Consider the following 20,523-nt stretch of genomic DNA (forward strand, 5'->3'; position numbering starts at 1 on the left):
GTTTTTATTCACAAGCATTGATGCCTCTGTGCATGTGACCCTCTGAAAAGCAGCAACATGTTGGTGATGCCTCTTCTTATAAATGTTGTTGGGTTTATACAGGTCATTCATATAGACAGTGCCTAACTGTCTGTTGTTCAACAGGCACCTCTAGCCTTCCGTTGTAGTCAGTGATGTGGTTGTTCTAGGGCTTGTCTACACTGGCAATTTACAGCGCTGCAACTTTCTCGCTCAGGGGTGTGAAAAAACACCCCCCTGAGCGCAGCAAGTTTCAGCGCTGTAAAGTGCCAGTGTAGACAGTGCACCAGCCCCGGTAGCCACGCTCCCTGCGCCGGTAGCCACACTCCCTGCGCCGGTAGCCACACTCCCTGCGCCGGTAGCCACGCCCTTCGTGGGGGTGGGTTTTTTAGAGCGCTGGGAGTTCCGCGACCACACAAGCCACGGTAAACGGCTGCCGTGGCAACGCGTTAGCCTTGCCAGTGAAGACTAGCCCTCAGTCTCAAGCGCTCATGTCACTTTTTACTTAAATGATATTGTGGAAATCTGTAACTGCCAAAAACACAGTAGCAACTAGTCTATCCCAAAAGGTGAAGTAGTCTTGAAGAAAAGAGGTTACTTTTTTCCCCCCTTAGTCCCACAGTATATCTGCATGCTTCAGCACTGATTTCTCAGCTAGTTGGGTCCCAGGAGGCCTTAGTGAGTGCTGCACTGCTCAGGGAGTTGCAGCTGTATAAAATGAAAAAAAAAATTAGTTTGTATGAATTGTTCTTTACCTTGGTTTGGGTTCAGAATGGCAGCTGCACTCTGACTTTGTGTGTGACAGCACAAAGGACAGCAAAAGTGAAAAGCAAGTCAGCAAGTAGAGAGACAAAAGCAACCATCAGCTAATACAGCTCCACATGGCCTGACTAATTTATGAGAAAAACCTGTTCTGTTCATTGGATCAGCACTCTGAGGAGGCAGGTGGAACTGTAGGAAGTTTTCATTGACTCTCTTGAGCAACTAAGGAAGCCACTAGAGATTCTTCTCAGTTTGAACTTTATCAGGGTCTACGCTTAATCAATATGGTATTGGAAAAAGAATTAATTACTAAAGCAGAATAAAACAGCTGCATTTTAAACTAAGGATCCATCAATTCAGTAATCTTCCAGTTACAGGCTAGGTGCCGTGAGGATCATTTTGACTTCATGTAATGAGGAACAGAGGGAGCTTCCTCATGAACAGGCTGGGAATTCACATTAGCCTATTTCAGCTATTTGTCATCAGTACAACTCATTTCTCCCCTTCTGAATTACAATTTGTATTTGATATACTGTCAAGCCCACAAAATTCCCATATTCATGGAACTGAAAGCATTAATGCAGAAATCATTGTCGCCATGAGAAAAAGTCTTAACCTTCCTGAGCCTCTTTATTCTATAGGCTGCGGCCTGAGTGGTTTCATGCTGGACATACCTCTATTGTGTTCATTGTGCGGGTCAGGGACCTGCCTGTTGAAGAAGCAGTAATTTGAACACAGCCTGTAAATGTTTCATCTGTAATTTCCATAATGGTGAATTTCAAGGAGGGCTGAGAAGGGTTATGGGAGATGAATTAGGTTTTTAGTGAGCTCATTAGGAAGCCAAACAGAGTTTAGACAGCAAGGCGGTGAGTGTGGCTGTAATCAGTTCTGCTCGCTTTGTTCCCTGCCTTCGGGACATTTTTTCGAAAACTTCATGGCAGGGGCTGATGAGAATATACTGAGCAGAGGCTGCAGTCTGATGGTTGACTTGTTGATTTGTAAACCTCTTAATTCATTTTTTGTTCAATTTAATCTTTTCTTTCTTAAAGAAAATTAGTTGAATGTTAGCCCTCTTTGCACTATTCACCTCTTAAATTATGCTCATTTTGAAGAGCTTGTTATGCCTGAATAAACATGAAATGACTTGGCATTTTCCCATAAGAGGCACACCCATTTTAACACCATGTATTTACCATTCCTGGAAATGTCTCATTAACTTCTGAAAATCTGTGAGCATGATATTTTTGGGCTACTGTAACACACCTCTTGGCAGTCACAGAAGGCAGTTTGGTTAATGCCTCATAATATCCATTTTTATTCTCAACATGAAGAAAGGCTCTCTATAGAAAATTGATGCAGTTTGCTCTGCTAATTTTCATGCTCATTCCAATTAATTTAACATGACCCAGATTTTCTTCCTCGGGCTCATCCTGACTAATTAGTAAGGCAACACCTAGAACAAGTTCTGTTTAATAACATTGAGGAACACTAGTTGTGAGTGATTTTGATGCTAATAAAGATATTCACTGATGGGACAGATATTTGATGTCAATTATGGTATGTAATTTAGAAGTCCCAATGTGCTGGATAGAGTATAGGAAGGCTAGCAAATCACTATGGGAGATCATGGTATTTTTAAGACTTCCACATCACCTAACTATCCGCTGGGACCAATTAGTTTATTTATTTATTTTTTGAACAACTAGTAGGATTGTCAACTAATTCTACAGTAATGGATGGGGTGGTGCTGCTGTGGGAGTTACAATCTGTGAACCATCAAGGGTAGGTGCAGGCCTTCATTATTTACTGAACCTTATCACGTAAGAGAAAAGGAGCCATGGGTATCAGAAAGCAGCACTGGTAGAAGAGAAAAGGATGGCTTCCCCACCTCCTTGATTTAGGTTCTTTATAATTTTTGTCATTCAGATTAATCAATTTCTGTGAGAAACGAAGTAAACAGGATTTAAAGAAAAACAGGTTTCTCACCTCTGAGACCTCATTAGAGCCATATAGATCTACTATAAGCGCTGATGTTTCTCATGTCACAAAAATGGGCCAACAAACTTGCCTTTTGTGAGATGAATTCTTTCCCCCAGTCACTCACAGGTATGGAGAAGTTATATGTCTAACCATGCTATAATACAATACAGAGAGGGCTCATAGTCATATAAGTGGTTTTATCTTGCAGAATGAAAAATGTTTATTGGTAAACTTTAAGGGCTTGCTCCTACTCCCACAGAAGTTTATGGGCTTGATTCTGCACTGCCTTGCAACTTGTATAAGAACTGACACCTCTACAAAGTGGACCAAAGATGGACCAAATGCAAAAGACATGAATGAATGGGCATGCCTGACATAATAAATAATAATAATAATTAATAATCAATACTAAGTGCTGCTGCACAAGCCTCTCAAAGCATTTTTCAGTGGAACTTGTGCTCCTAATTCACTTGGGCACTTTGGAAACCCCTCTACCCGTAGTCACTTAGTGAGTCAATGACAGAGAAGAAAATAGAACCCAGCTGTCTTGTACTAGACAATACTGCAACTCCATTGTGATTACTAAGTGCTATATAAACCACACAAGTGTTTAAAAAGCTGAGACAATAAAATCAAGTAGAAATGTCTTAATATGAAATTGCAGTTTTCTCTTTAATGTCTCAGTATGAAGTTCCTGTTGCCTCTATTGACTATCAGATCTTAATGTGAAATTATGACAATGAGAACTATGATGAGTTTTTTAAGGGGGACATGGGGGCTGTATAAAGTTCCTTGCAAATGCAGTACATAAATATATACTATGCATTGTCAAGCTGAAAATTGCACTGTTAACCAATTGATAAGCTGCTTTTATAAGTAGTCTTGCAATAAAGAAACAGACTTGACCACTTCTACAGTGATTCCTAGCTGGTGTCAGAACATGACAATTCTGTTGTACTGGGTCAGCAATGAATACCTCACTCAAATGGTGCAAAGTCAGCTGGTACTTAATTTTTTATCTCCTCAAGAGTGCATTCACTGACTTTATCACTTAGAAGAATGACTCCCTTGCCTAGTGTGATCAAGATCTGCAAATTTGCTGCATCAGCCTATTTAGCCTAGACTGCTACTTGGTTGGTAAGGTTTAGATCTGCTCATATGGCATAGATGTCAGTTCTCTCATAGGCTAGGTGAACCCAGGAAAAGCTTGCCTTTGGGAGCAAACTCACTTTTAACCCCTTGAAACTTAGGAAAGAGAAATCTCTACAAGTCACCTAGTTTTGTCCACTTGAGGCCCCACTGCGTAACCAACATTGCCCTGTAGGAAGGGGACTAATAGGATTTCTTTTGAAGCCCATGCTTTAATCACATAGAGCGGCCATATGTGACATAAGTCACTCCATTGTCCCAGGCACTAAATACCACCTCTGCTGTGACTCAAAATCACGTCTGAGGTTCAGGGATGGCACAGCAGAGCACCAAGTCCCGGAGTAGCTTTGTCATTCTTTGCTTTGAGCCATGAGTTTTTAAATAGACTTAAAATTAAAACAAACCTGTGCCCTGCATCTCTCTTTCTCTCCCTTCTTTTGCCCAGCCTTTCATTTTCCAACCCCAATTCCCTGAAGGATTTTGTCAAAAATCCATGAATTCCTAGTGTTTCCACCAAGTCACATGTCATTCCTTTGTGCTGGTTTCAGCTGACTACTCAAAGGAGGTCCAGAGCTGAGTACTAGTGGAGGGGCTCAATGGTCTTTTCTCTCCCTCTTGCTTCTGCCACACCTGGCCCAAATAATCCAATACATTTACTGAGCAGCAGGAAGGTGCCCTGGTTCTGAGTCTAACCAGCAAAGTGGTTATAAATGTGAGCCAACTAAACCTTGTTGATCAGTGTTCCTGTATCTGCCAACCTGCTTCTTTTAGCTCAATAGCTTATGTGAATTAAAGAATTCTTAGCTGTATCTCCCCTCACGTCTGAGGCTAGTTCCAAAGTAGTTAATAATGAACAGACACTACATGCTTCTGTTTTTTAATATTTGTTCTTAAAAGTCTTTAGTTTATATAACTCATATTTTAGCCTACTCTGGTAACCATTTTTAAAATATCTGATATACGTATGCGGTTGAGATATGTATTTCATACTTTATCAATCAGTCTTTTGGAAACATTTTGGGCCTCCTAACCCAGAGTAATTGTGGGCCTGATCCAAAGCCCACCGAAGTCAATGGGCATCTTTCCATTGATTTCAGCGGGCTTTGGATCAGGCCCTAAGTTATTCAGAGTCAAATAGTATACTACTTAGACCACAAAAACAATGTTTAAAGTATAAAGGGTTTAATTTAAACCTTCAAAAGCAGAGTGTCAGTGTTCCAACTTAACCCTTCGCATTCTGGCATTTTCCAGACTGCCAACCAAATGAACACTTTAGGAGGAGGTGTATATATATGTCCGCAGCACCCAGAGGGTTAATCCACCCCATTGTGCATAAGTGTTGGAGCTCTTATGGTATGTAAGATCACACAAAGTTTGGAGTTGTTTTGTATTCTTCTTAATATACATTCTCAGGAAGCATCTTTTTTGGTGCTGTTAGGGTATCTGCTGTGAATGTGTATGAAGACTAGTTCTCTTATTTGTATTATGAATTAAATACACATTTGTATACCATTTATACATAGAGAGTGCATGGCAAAAGCTTTTATAACTTGTTCCTATTAATGCACGGTTGCCACTTTAAAAACTTTTAATATTCACTCATTCTAAGTTTTTGTTGTAAATCTCAAAAGAGGCTAATTCACTTTATGGACTCATGGTCTGACAAATGTCCTTTTAATAACTGAAGTATTTGGAGTTTAAGGAGTGGGGGGCGGGGAGGAAATCATCTTTAAGGGGTAAATTTCTATATTACATTTTCAGTCCTAACAGGTTTTTAAAAAATGGTTTAAAAATTGCTCTGAAGCTGAGCTCTTTTATGTGACATTTCAGCTAGTGCAAATTTTTATAGCTGAGTAATAAACCCTTACAAATAGGGGTTTCTAATGGGAACACTGATAGACCACTAACTACAGCAATATTATTGGGCACCAGCAATAAGAGGGATGACTATTTAAAAACATGGCATTTGTATCCAACTGCTTGTTTATCAGTGTTGTCTAAGAAATGTCATTGAAATGTTCCATTGTTTGAATTTTATAAAAATTGTGGGAAAGATGAAGATGTTCAAAAGCATAATTTTCTTTTGTAAAGAACAGATATATATATTCACCATTATGGAAACTACTTGTATGGTTTCATGAAGAAGAACAGTTTTGAGTATTAGAAATTATCTACTTAAAGATGCATAGAGCATGTCTTTATCTATGCACAACAGCTGCAAATTGTTAAAGTTTAAATATTAATGAGGTAACATTAAACATAATGAGGTAACTTTAGCTACAGGTAGGATTTTAATTGCACTTATTCTGCCCACATTCTTTGATATTACTGATGACAGAGATACTAAGACATCAGAAATAGAAGTTGATAGTTACTTAAAAACAAATAAAGCTTCTTAATTTGTACTGGAGTGAGGTAATTTTATTCATACTAAAACAAAAAATAATAGCCCACTTATAATTGAATATTAACAATATGAACTTGTGGGGGGAGGAGCAGGAGAAAGTAAAATGAACTTTTGAAGAAGAACTGAAAACTTTTTGCAAACTAGTTAGGGCTATTTTTTTGCTTCGAATTCTTTAATGACTTGTTGGTTCAGAGATTGTAGCTAGTATTCTTAACTGCGCTATGAGAATGATACAATTATTACACTAAGGATATAAAAAAGGAGCAATTTAAAGATAAATCCATTTAGGCAGCAGCAGAAGGACATTTTGTGTAACAATATTTAGCATGATTAAAAATTTAAACAGAATAATAGCTATTTACATTCAGTTACTTTAAAGTAATTACTCTAAAGCAGTCAAAATACTTAGACAATAATTTAATAATATTTTCCTCCAATATAGGTGCCAAAACCTATGCATAAATTTCACAATTTGTGCTGAGAAAAAATACCAAACGAACAGTATAAAAACAAAGTCACTGAGCACTTTCTCTCCACACCAGTGAGTTTCACTTTTGAGGGGAAGAGAATCATAAATCATAATAAACCACAAATATTAATATGTCTCTGTTTAGAACTCGTGCAGTGCCTGTATTTCCATTTGGTTGAACAAGATCAGAGTCTAATCCTGGACTTCTTATTGAAGTCAATAGCAGTTTTGCTTGAATAAGGAGTGTTTAGTAGCAGTTTTGCCAGAGTAAGGAGTGCAAGACCAGGCCCTAGCTCTGCAAAAGAGACCCACAATTTCAAATGTATTACCTTTGTTAACTTCTCAGGCTAGCTTTTTCCTCAGCTTCAAGGATCTTAATTATAACATTTGCTGGTTCAAAGATTAACATTTAGCATTCCAGGAAAGGCTTTCTGGACACTAGTAACCTGATCAGTATGGTCTTCTTTTGGTCTCTCTCTCTCTCTGGTTCTTTGTATTGAAGGAGAGATGATAGTATCTGGCACATTCCTTGGATGACTTGAAGATAGCAGCCTTCTGTGTTTGGGGCTGAAAGATTGTGAACTCTGTGTTAGCAGAAATGCCACACAGGGGAGGTGAATAGAACATTAAAAAAGCTTTAGCTTTAGGTAGTGCAGTGCAAGCAGAGTTGAATTTGAGAGCTGGGATTTAAGTGGACATTTGTCCCTGCTTTCCTCCTTAATAAAATCTGAGTGTTAACTGTGGATAAGGGCATTTGAGAGATCACTAAAAATGAATCATTAGAGTGCCCAAAAGAGCTTTATTATGATGTACTGTGCAGAACTTTATAATATACTATATACTTTTATATGTGCTTATCAGATGCATGTATGTGTTACTGAGTATTACAAAAGTAAATTTTGTTCTTTGCTGCAGAGCCAAAGCAATTCATTGCATTAACATAACAAAACTTTTTAAAAATCTAATTTTCTATTGCCCTGTGAGAAAGGACTGTTAAATAGAAACCACAAGTTTCATGACCACAAACATTTTTCTTGTGTATGTATATATTTAATTTGAAAATCCTTGGCACAGAAATACTGACTGACCAAACTGAGTTAAAATCAAAATTACCAGTGTGATATCAGGTTTCAAGATTGACTCCTTATAGGTGGGGCCTAGAAAGGTCTCGTAATTACAGTTTGGTTGTTGGGCAGTGTTCGTAGCAAGCAGATTCACAGGAATGAGCCTCTTCCTGTAACACCACAAGGATGTTGCTGCGGATCTGTTAATCAAAGTAAAAATACTATGGAAAATAATTTTTTAAACTATACTACTATACTAACTTGCCAGATCCAGGGAAAAAAATGCAGCCACATTTACATATGTGTCCATCTGTCTGGTTTTACACTTTATGTCTCCAGCCAGTGGGTGAAATGGTTTTAATCCAAGCTGCAGTCTGATTTTCCTTCTAACATCATGTTTTTATGTGTACATTATTTGTAACTGGACCTACATTTTCTTGACAGTTGCTAGTTCTAAATTGTTCTTTTAAATAATCTCATCTATCTGGCCATGGTAGTTTAAACTGGAGTAAGCAGCAGAGTTCTCCATGGATAATTTTGTTAGTTAGCAGATTGTTACCATCTCAATGTTGCTGAAATCCCTAATCTCAGGTCAGCGTGAAGCTGCAGTGGTTACAATCCTGTTGCCTGATGTGGTGTGAATGGAAGTGCTTTCTGTCAGAAACATGTGGTCTCTTCAGTGGAGAGCTTGCGTAAATCCTGTGTAAATAGAGGGAGGCTAACAAAGGATGAGCCCCTGCAGCTCAGAGCATTTGGAGCCATTTGGGGGCTGAATTTGCTAAATGCTGCTTATACAGCCTGAAAAGTTGAAGAGAAAGAGCATAAAATCCCTTCTTTTTTCTCTTTCTGCTCATACCCTGGGGGGAGGGTGTTAAGGGCCAGAGAAGCCTGAGGTAAGCCTATGAAGACTGTTTTTTCAGTGCTCTTTTGAGTGTGAAAAAGGTGGCATGGGTCACTGTCCCCTCTTTAATGTCGGAAAACCCACACAGTCAGTAAATGTTGCATGTAAACTAAAGCATTTCTTCTCTCCTCCTGCACTCCATGGCAGTGGGCCATGAACTAGTCACTCGAAAATCACAGAAAAATTTCACTTTAACATGTCCAGACAGTTTAGCACAGCAGGATGGTAAGAGAGATCAGTAATTAGCAGGTTTCCTTACAGTTCCCCATGTCTATATCAGAATATTTTCCCCACCTGATGTGAAAAAATGTTAGATTATAAAGTACTAAACATGAATCTCTCGATTTTTATCCCAGCAAACATAAGCCTTCTCACAAAACAAAAGGCTACACAAATATTTGATCAGCATTTTAGTTTAAACCATAGTCCTTGTGCAACTGTGCATTCACTTCACAAGTAAACATCAGCTTTAAAAGCTGATAGTTGTGAACACCAAAAAACCCCTGATACTAAATAAAAAAACACCAACCTCTGCTTTTCTCTTAATTTCAAACTTATTTCCAAAAAAAAAAAAAAAAAAAAAAGGGAGCCAGGAAAATAATAAAGGGGAAAATATGATAAAAATTAAAATTCCAGAAGGTATTTCTGAAGGATCTCTTCAACCACCAACTTCAATAGCATATGAAGACAACAGAAAACCTCAAAAATACCTGAAACATCTTTCCCCTCCCTAAAGTAAACAAACTGAATATTTATAACAAATGCCTCACTGAAAGGGATAGAATGTAAAGAACAAAGAGACACCCATCCAGGAACAGAAAATATCACATTCAACATCTTTTATTCTCCCTCTTGGGGTGTTCAGTATATCCTTGGGTATTTTGCCATCGACACATGTAATTCTTTTTCGAGTGAGGGTCTCTATATGCATTCTAAACATGGGTGCACATGCACACCATGCGTCAGAGCTGGAAGATTTTCTTAGCTGTGTATATTGACCCACATGTGCGTCATGTGTCCCCTTGTGCTCGCAGCCAAGCGTATAATAGGCCGTGGGGTCAATGCCTCTCCAGTTCCCTCTTACTGCCACAGGGCCTCAGACAGAACCCCTGTTCCTTCAAGCTCTTAGCTTGTTAAGAGAGTGATATACTTTCCATTTCCTATATATAGTTGTATATAGCTGTTCTTTTTAGTGTTCTGTAGTTCGACATATGTAATTCCTTCACCCATTGCCAAGTGTCTCAAGGGAGTATATAGTTAACTACATCCCGCAAACAGGGGCTTGTTCCTTACTGAGGGAAACACACTAAAATGCCACTAAGGGAGGAAGAAGGGTGGCTTTGTGATAAAGGCACCACACTGGGACTCAGGAAACCTAAGTTCCATTCCTGCTCTTTGAGTGACTTTCTGGGTGATCTTGTACCAGTCACTGCAGGTTCACATTCTGAAGGGCCCTTAGTTGGGTGCACAGTTAGAAAAATACCTGGATGTTCCTCCCACCATCCTTGGGGGGACTGTGTAAGAGCCAAAAGAAATTGTAGCCCTTGTATTCTGGAAAGTCCAAGATCTTATTACTTGAGATGCACAAAGAGGTGGGGCTATGTTCACACCCCATCCCCCTTTCATACTGTTTACAGAGCAGGACTAATGCAGCGGGGGAACAAAAATGTACTTCATAAAGATGCATAGTAATGCAGCATACTAGGAGTTCCCAGAGCCTTCTTACCATGGGCTGCACCTTAAAGGTACCATCTAGTCCATCATTTTACTGTGCCTCAGTTTTCTCATCAGTTAAATGGGGTTAATAATTATTTTTACTCTGCAAGGTGTTGTGAGACAAAACTGAGTAACATATACAGGGATGATTAATTTTAAAAAAGCTCTGTAAAAGAGCTGTGATCAACTGAGGCACTCAAGCCAAGAGCCCAGTGGTTTAAACAAGAGTGGGATGTACATGAGGTGCTCTGACAAAGGGGTCCTTGATTCTGGATCTGGGTTTCCTCTTATCGTAGTCACTTACAGCACCTGTTGTGTGACTTCGGTGCATACCATAAGACTCTTCTGGTTTCTCAGGCTTTTTCTATATGACAAGAGATTGGGGTAGTTGGAAGAGAGGCAGTTTGTTTCTGTTTTGGGTTGCTCTTATTGATCTATTGAGATACTTGATTTGTGCTGGAAATGGCCCAACTTGACTATCATACACATTGTAAGGAGAGTGATCACTTTAGATAAGCTATTACCAGCAGGAGAGTGGGGTGGGAGGAGGTATTGTTTCATGGTCTCTGTGTATATAATGTCTTCTGCAGTTTCCACAGTATGCATCCGATGAAGTGAGCTGTAGCTCACGAAAGCTCATGCTCAAATAAATTGGTTAGTCTCTAAGGTGCCACAAGTACTCCTTTTCTTTTTGCGAATACAGACTAACACGACCGTTACTCTGAAACCTTGGTTTATAATAGTTGTACAGCACCCAGAGCTCTATTTATAAATTTAAACAAGTAATGGCAAGTGCAAATGTGTGTGCATATGAATTCCCAAACATGACTTTCATGCAGAACTTCCCCTTCGTTAAACTACTGGGCCTGAACAATCTCTCAGAGTTTGCATAAAAAACTGCATCTGCACTGCACTATATTATATTATATACACCATTTGTTTTTTCTTTCCAAAACTCATACCTGTTAAAGTAGTTGCATTATTTTTAGTACAATGGTGAGTTGTTTTTTCTCCTAGTTGAGGTGTATCCTTTCTCTTTTGTTCAACAATAACATGGCTATCAGCTGCCTTGCCTGATGATGGTGAAACTCAGATGCTGAGGTCTGCAATGTATTTGGCCAGAAACAGTTTTCTGGCTGCCTTGCTAGTTATGATAGTGGCAACAGAACTGCTTCTGGAGTTTGGACCTGTGGGGTTACCATTTTCCTTAGAGTAACAATTTGGTATCTTTCATGTGCATCAATGAAATTCGAAAATCCTATTCAGATGCCATAGGAACAGCTCTCTAAGCGACATTAACTCCAATTCTGCCCTATTCCTTCCCTGTGGAGAGGAGAACAGTATAGGGGTAATTGGGGTGGCAGAATATTAACAGCATAGAGTCTTGTAAGACGTACTGCCAAGGAGAGGGTCGTCAACAGCAGTGTGGTCAGGCAGTCCCTCTGCAGAATTGGAACTGTTAGTTCCCAGTGATCCCTCAGGCCTGTGAGCTTTGGGAGCTATGTCCCTAACCTCCAGGATCCCTGTCATTTCCACAAACTCTTCCATTTGAGGACAGTAACAATGCATACTAGCTCAATGAGGTAACCCTGGATTTATACTGGTGAAACTGAGACCAGATTTTGACCCACTGTCTGTCTCCTTATTCCATGACTCCTTTGACCCACTGTCTGTCTCCTTAGTCCATAACAGCAAAAAACCATGTTATTCCATAACAGCAAAAAACCATTCTTATGCATGTTGCCTCGTACCTTGGTATGTGAGTGGTCAAATCAGTGGGACCAATCATGCACTAAGGATGGTGGAACTGGACCTTCAAATGATTAAAATATAGTTCCTTTTTATAAACAGTATTTCAAATGCAATTAATCTGGTCTGAGATAGGATTTAAAGGATCTAAAATCTGTTTCTGATCTCACCAGTGATGATGTAACTCCTTTGAGTTCACCAGAGTTACTCCTGATTTACACTAGTGTAACTGAAACCAGAATCAATATCTAAGAAGTAGATATTCCATTCTGAATGTAGTAGCGGTTTAAGTGTCATGTTTGCTAATGTGGGTAGCCCCACTGAACACAGGGCAGTAAGGATTTGCAGGACTGACCCCTTAGTTTGCACATAATGCCCAGTTGTGGTTGGTTTGTCTGTGGGATTTTTTTCCCTCCGTAACTCAGTTATCTAGGAACACAAATCTTACAGTGAGTTTTCATCTACTGATGTAATTTGGAGGTGCTATTCTTAAATTTCCTTTCATGGGGTGAGGGGAGAGATTAAGGAAACATTGTCTCTCATCACTTATACCATTGATTAGGTGGAAAAGGCATTGCAAGCTTTAGCTGAACTTTCATCTCCTGCACTATTATTTGCTTTTTAAAGCAAGGATAGTCACAACCTCTCCAAAAGGTCTAAATGATGCTTTAAGACTATTGGTGATTTCAGCTGTTTAAACACAAACACACACACACATATGCCCATGTATGTCTACAGAGGCATAGGGATCATTTATATATGTGTATATACAGTGTGCATATGTCTCTGTACTAAGAAAGGGACAGAGAGACTGAAGGAAAGATTTTATATCTACATGCAGTATGTGCATACACACCTAGCATTTACATATGGAGACAAAGATATCTTTACCTAGACGATAGACAGACAAACAGACTGACTGACTTCAAACTTGCACTTTCAGTGTGGCTGTTCCCCCCACCCCCACCCCCGCATCTCCGGGTACTGCTTTTCAAAACTGCCTGAGGCTACAGTACAGCACCTCAGATCCCCAAGGCCCATTGCCTGGCTCCTAATAGCCACTCTCCATCTGTGTCACATGAACAGCTGATGAGATAGCTCCAATGTCTGTATTTTGGAGAGCACATCCACCCAGGTTAAAATGCTGGGGTTGCCAAGGAGCAGTCAGAAGCCATTAGTGTTTGTGAGAATTTGCCTTGCAGCAGTTCCTTGGCATAGTGGAAAGGGTGTGTGTGTGTGTACACGCACACGAGGGGTATGGGAAGGGGTGGGAGACACGGGGACAGCCTGGTAGGAAGGAGTTCATTCTGAATAACCACCATTTCTCAAAAGTAATTGGTTTGTAACACTGTATAGGACCAGGCATCATTTCTTTTGATTATTTTTGCACCCATTTGACTCACCTTTATTTTATCACTAACAGAAGCCAACAAAAAAGAGAGCCGCGACTTCAGGGTCTTGCTCTGGTGTTTGGGCAGATGGAAGGGAGCTGCTCTGCCTTGGGGCAGGGTGGTTGTAATGAAGTGGCCTGTCAGTCTGTAAATAGTGAGGGTCATCTCTTCCATGTGATGGAGGGTATCACATTGCAGTGAAAATGGAAATGTCAATAAAATTAATCTGCCAGCTCTTTGCTGTGGCTTTTCCATTTCTCTGGTCCAGGAGGGTTGTGGGGTTGTTGGTTTTTTTTTTTTTTGCAAGGGGAGGTGGTGGAAGAAGGGTGAGTGGACACGCGGGAAATAGATGAAGCTGAAATAAAAGTTTTGAAGTAAATGGTCTATATGTAGCAGTAATGTATTTGTTTTAGTAGCACTAAAGAGCTAGAAGAGGCTATAGGAATTAGCTCGTGGATCTATAGCATTCCTCAGGAAGCTATGGAGCGTCTAGCTCAGGCTACATTGAGCACAGAGTTTATTGTTTTAGGCTTTCTTGGACAAGGTTTTTACTTAGCATGGGATTTATGGCATTTACTGCTAATGAATGTCTATTCTTAAATTACAAAAACCACCGTCTCAGCGCAATTCCCAGATGTCCTTCCAGGACCTCAGCTTCTTAAACACCAGCAGGGAGCATAAACTCTCCACTTCTCTGTTTTCCTCTTTCGTGTGGCTCCAGGCTAATGATGTGTAAGGAAAACATAGCAATCTATAAAGTCTCAGTGCTGTCCCAGTATTCTTCATTTATTTTGCATTTGATTATGCCACAAGTCGGATCTTGTTTCTTTCCTTTTTTAAAAGTTATTAGTTCAAATATTAATGTAGGAATATGGCATATATTGCTGCTCTTGATTGATGCCTTCCCAAAAACAGGAAGACGTGCTCGTATGAATTTTAAGAAAGTAGGGGTCCTGCAATGCCTTGCCAGAAGAGTTTTTCAGATACATAATTTAGATGCCCTCCAGGCAGGCTTTCAAGGCATTTTTGCTGGAGGGCAAGAAAAAATAACTATGACTGTTAAAAGTAAATGATTTTTGCTAATGCACAATTAATGCCAGGGAAAAGCACAGAAGAGAAAGATGTTGATGGAAAGTTCTGATTAAGTGAGCACCCTACCTTGATGTGCATTTTTTTTTAATGATAATGATCACTGATGCAGAGATGTAGAAGTTTTCATGTCATGCAAATGCTATGTGCAGGATCGTATACAGCGTGTGTGTGTAGGGAGGTGATAGTTATGGGGAGGGGCTGATCTGACAGCACCTATGCAGAAGGCCTAGAACATATAGACTACAGAACATCTAAGCTGAATATATACAGTATGTATTCAGTAGGATTGTAGGCATGCATTTACAGTGAATAGGGTTTCTTGTGGCAGGTTTTCCCACATTGAATCCTGTAATTGACAAAGAGCTATTGCACTATGTCAAGCACACAGTTATAATTGAATTAATGATATGTGCTTGTGTGAGACACAAAATTAGTATTTGGAGAGACATGGTTTCTAATTTTTACACATTTGTATCAGCAATCATATTTAATGAGAAAATGTATGTGCCTGATGTTCTATCAAATCAAAATAAAGCTGCATTAATTTCCCAATAATGAACGATACCTTTTAGTTTATATGTTTTGTTTATTATGTCTCCTTCCCCTTATTTTGTTCTTTCTTTTAGGGGATGGTTTAGACAACAGCGTAGCCTCACCTGGTACAGGGGACGATGATGATCCAGACAAGGACAAAAAGCGTCAGAAGAAAAGAGGCATTTTCCCCAAAGTAGCTACAAATATCATGAGAGCGTGGCTTTTCCAGCATCTCACAGTAAGTGGAGACCAAAAGAATAAAAACATAAAGAATAGATTTTTGTTCACATGCCTGATGAGGTTTATTCATTATTATTAGAAATCAATTGTCCCCATAATTTTTGGGAAGATAGTAGGGATCAATGATCACTTTTATTTTTTCTAGAAGCTTATTTATTTATTTAATTTATTTATTTCAGTCTAGTAATCATGACAAGTGGAATATACATCATAAGATGTGAGCATGAAACAACACTAGAGCAGAAGGCAGCCATTTTTTGTTTACATTCCAGTAATGAGAACTGTTCAAAGTGTTGTTAAGATGAAAAGGGGTTTCTACATTTAGAATATAGTATATATATGAGGACACTAATAAGGGGGTTGAGTAACTCTACCCTCTGGATTGTGTTATTTTGGCCTCTGTTTACAACAAACCTCATATGTTTTAGAAGGAAAGTAATACTCTCCAATGCAGGTATTTCAACAAACATTGTAGGATGCTAGAGAAGTCATGAAGCAGCTTGCAAACTTGTCATGTGTTAGTTTACATGAGAAATATAGATGGTTTATTGGTTCTCTAATTCCTCTGTTCTGTAAAACAGAGATCAAAACACCTTTTTTAGCTGTTATTCAAGTCCATTATCTTAAAAGCTAGCCCTATTCTCTTCTGGGGGAAAGAGATTAAATATGTGAAAAAGCAACACTTTTAGTAACAATCTAGCTTTATGCTCCTGTTTGCAACTGGTTTTATGTGTTGGTGTTCTGTTGACTATTACAGCTTCACTTAAACATCAACATACATTTTTGATGAAGAACTGGTAACTCTCCTATAGTTTACTATTCAGATGGAAATGCTAGAAAATGGTAAAATGATCACTGATTATTATTATTGATTTTTTTTCACCCCTTCCTATAAAATTGTTTCTCACCTATTCTGTTTGGCCTAATGGTTAAAAAGATAATAGCATGGTTAACTACCTCACATAAGAGCTTCTTTGTGAATACCAAAGTTATACAGTTCCATAGTGGTTGACGTTAGTTACAGTGTCTTGATTCCAGGACAAGGTACCCCTTTTATTTATGGTAGTGACTATTGAACTGCTCTGCTGGTAGAACAGCTAATGGGGGGCGGGGTGGGGGAGGAGAGAGCAATAGATCCACATTTCTAAACCATCATTTTGATGTAAGGACATTAGTAGCAAACTAAGGTGCATTGATCTGGCCTGTGGGGTCAGGATTAGCTAGAATAGCCAGTGTCTCTGCTGGAGTAGTGGTTATTCTTGCCTTCCAGCTATGGCCATTTCAAAGGTCAGGTGCCCTGTACCCACTTGGCTCAGAGGAATTAGACAGAACATGAGTCTCTGGGCTGATTACTTAACCAAAGACAAAATAATGAGTCCTAAGCAAATACTGACTAATTGAAAGGGCTGTAAATCCATTACATATTGGTCAGGGATAATCAGGAGTATTTAATCACTTTTATCTATTCAGGAGCACTGAAGCTGCAACAGCAAAGCCCTGAACCTTGCCATGTGCTTATTATTCTCATCATTATCAAAATTACTTCACAGCTGTTCTTTGCTACATCACCTCAGCTGGAGATTTACTAACCTGTAAAATGTTTTTAATTTGGAATTCGAGTGAGTGTGAAGGGAGGGAGTTTCATTTTTAGCTGGAAAGTATGGCTACTGAAACAGCAAGGGGAAACAGCTAAAACCACCGGCCACAAATAATCCATTTTCTTTCACACAAGCTTGCATGTTCATTTCCTTAACTCTTACCAAAGTTTTCAATTTCTTGTTTTTTTTACCCCTGCTTCCTTTCTTTCTTGTGTGCGCATTGAAAGCATTCAACACATGCTTACTAAACAATCAGCTATCTCTCGGTTATCTTGAGAAAAATCCTCACAGTTTTGCTTTTTGGAAATCCACCCCCTCCATTCTCTGCCACCTCCTTCACCCCAGATGAATTGAGGAAGTTCAGCATCTTTGATGAGGATGTTCCTGGAGGAAGGAGGGGAAAAAAAACACACCCAAAACCAAGAAACCTTTTACCTTCCAGGCTTTAATGAGTTTGCATGTGCTGAAAGATTTACTGTGCTGTAATTCTCAGACCTGAGACTGATAATGGAGACCCCTGACTAGTGCAATGTAAATTCAGAAAGGTTTTTGCCATAAATGCATGCAGCAAAGGAAGAGAAATCTTTTTTCTAAATATCCCTCACTTTTTCTCAGATTAGCTTGTCCATTCAAAGTGCGACGCCAGCTCTATCGCAAAGGGAATCTATGATGTATAAATTATTGTTTCAAGTAAATTTCTTTACAAAAGGAGTCCATGATTCAATATACATTCCTTCATTACTACTCTAACCTTATTTCAAATTGGTTTGTCCCTCTTTTGTGCTGTATGACCTGTTCTTGTATTACAATAATCCCCTGATGTACCTTTCTCTTTCTTTCTTTCTTTCTTTCTTTCTTTCTTTCTTTCTTTCTTTCTTTCTTTCTTTCTTTCTTTCTTTCTTTCTTTCTTTCTTTCTTTCTTTCTTTCTTTCTTTCTTTCTAAAGAAACTAATTGAATTATCTCATTATTTTAATTTGCTAAGCAAATGTATTTTACATCTCAGGATGTGTTCTTAAAGAAGGGGCTGCTTAGGCTTTGCCCCTTGAATGGGACATTGGTGCATTTTGACATTCATGCATTCATTAAGGAAAGGAACATAAAAGAACTCTGGTTGTATTTTTTTTTTCAAACACCCAACCAGCGTGGAACAACTTTTTCCATAAACCACAGGGGTCTCGCTACATATGTTCTCAACTGCAAGCCATTGTCACCTAGTCTGAATACCTCAAGAGGACAAATAAAAAACTAAAGACCAACTGTAGCAATTGTTAGCTGTTAGTCTCAATATGACGAAAACCATTAACCTTTGGTTTTCCTGGAAGAAGCAACTCCAGTCTATCTCTTACAGCATTGACCAAGCTCCCAAATTCCTTTAGACTGTCAAATGTAGTGGGAGAGTAATTCAGTTCTAACTAACTGTATTCATTTATTACCTTTCTTTAAAGAAAATGTTACCTTTTTTTCTTTATGAAATATTCAGTTATTTTACAATCCCCTAAAATAACCTAATTTAAAAATTGAGTAGCTTCTTCATACAAGCTTGAGTGACTTTTTGAAAAGAGACAGGTGCTTGAACTCTCGTGTAGAATTAATGTATCCCGCAGACTGTGGCTTTCAAAATTGCCTTCATACCTTGTCACCTTTTCCATTTTGCAGGAACTTTAATTATATTAGAAATAAGATACATGCACATGTTTTTGTTGATGGAAATAAAATGTAAGGAATAGAAATTTCTGTCATTTCCCAGTTCAGTTATTGGGATCTGTCTTACATTTGGAATTACAAGGGGACAGGAAGATGAAAAGATCTGAGGATAAATTGGTTGGAAATGTGTATGCTTTTTCTGGATAATGTCCAGTGTTTGAGAAAGTAAAGGAAATCCTAGTGTGGTAGAATAAGCTTTTCAATAGTACATAAAGATTATGATATCAGAAAGGTAAACCTGACATTAAGGCTGTTTTTATTTGACTTCAAAGATAGTTAAAGAAAAGAAACAGCAAGAATCTGACCCAAGCCGGGAGTTTATTCATAGCTTTGGAAAGCTCCTTTTCCTCCATGCCAAGGAGCCCTTAGTACACTCAATTAGCCTCTCAGACATCTCGCTTTCCTCCCTCAAGTGCTCCCTATTTGCCCTGCAAAGAACATATTTGATCATGGAATGAAAACAGGAAGTGCTCAGACACAAAGACACCCCTTGCTCACATCAATTTTGAGCTAAAGGTTTTCTTATTAGCAACCATTGGGGAAAAAAAAACAGTGCTGTAGTTTAAAAGGGTAGAGAGGACTTTGAAAAATACATGTACATAATCAGAATTGAATGTAGTCATAAAGGAAGTAATTACATTGTTCCATGGTCTTGTACCTTTTGTAATTCATCCTTTGCTTCAGCAAAGAGAATGAAGAACTACACTTTTAGTCCATCCACTATGCTCATTTTTTCCCTCTGGTGTAGTGCTGGTAAAACAGATGATACAGTTATGTTTGTGACACTTATCTGGAGTGATCCCTTTTGTTCAAGTTCTAATTTGCTATTGTTCCTTTTGTTCAAACCTATAAATGTGTATTTTAATTAAAAGTATATATTTGTCTTTGGTACAAAAATACCACCTTTAGTATGCACACTAAAAAATTCCTTTTTTGAATCATTGGGTCACATTCTCAGCTGATATAAATTGGCATAGCTCAACTGAAGTTAATGGAACTATGCAGCTTTAAATAGGCTCTGGCCTATGATATCTTTTAAAAACAGTATCAAATAAATCAGACTAAAATGATGTCTAGAATAAAAGAACTGATATTGTGGGAAAAACACATTCATTCCCTCCAAATAGTTAACTTGTCAAGTTTGTGGGCCAAATTCAGGTCACATCTACTGAAGAGTAAATCCATTCACTTCAGCTGATTTAGCCTGGATTTATGTTGATGTACCTGAGATTACACCCTGGCCCATATCTTGTTTAAATGATTACATCACCTAACCACTTGTGCAAGTGTTTCCATGGATCCGATGAAGTGAGCTGTAGCTCATGAAAGCTTATGCTCAAATAAATTGGTTAGTCTCTAAGGTGCCACAAGTCCTCCTTTTCTTTTTACGAATACAGACTAACACGGCTGCTACTCTGAAACCTGTCATGGAGACTCTGTATGTATTAGACATTTTCACTACACTTGGTCTTAGAGCAGAAGACCTCTGAGCAAAGCCAGCTTTAGCACTTTTGAGTAAGCCTGAAAAGCAAATATTCACTCTCCCCCATTCATAACTGGCTCCCATTCATCATGATCATATCAATTTGCAGAGGATCGGTGAGTGAGGATTTTGAGGAGGAATAACAAGATAATTCTTTGGAGCACCCCAAATTAACCAGACTCCATTTATAGAAAATGGTGGCGAAGCAACTTCAATACACCACCAGGCCCCTGCTATAGAAGTGCCTCCCAGCTGTTTGTGCTGG

The 20,523-nt window shown here is 38.8% G+C and overlaps 1 protein-coding gene across 3 annotated transcripts in view; it reads left to right on the forward strand.

Annotated features, from left to right (window-relative positions):
• Positions 1 to 20,523, forward strand: part of MEIS2 (Meis homeobox 2) — a 185,766-nt gene that overhangs the window by 38,124 nt on the left and 127,119 nt on the right. For all 3 annotated transcript variants that reach the window (XM_073348868.1, XM_073348866.1, XM_073348867.1), the window contains exon 8: positions 15,325 to 15,470. In XM_073348868.1, the coding sequence (XP_073204969.1) occupies positions 15,325 to 15,470 (146 nt within the window). The remainder of the gene's footprint in view (positions 1 to 15,324; positions 15,471 to 20,523) is intronic.

Source organism: Lepidochelys kempii, chromosome 6, assembly GCF_965140265.1.
Source record: "Lepidochelys kempii isolate rLepKem1 chromosome 6, rLepKem1.hap2, whole genome shotgun sequence".
Taxonomy (NCBI): Eukaryota; Metazoa; Chordata; order Testudines; family Cheloniidae; genus Lepidochelys; species Lepidochelys kempii.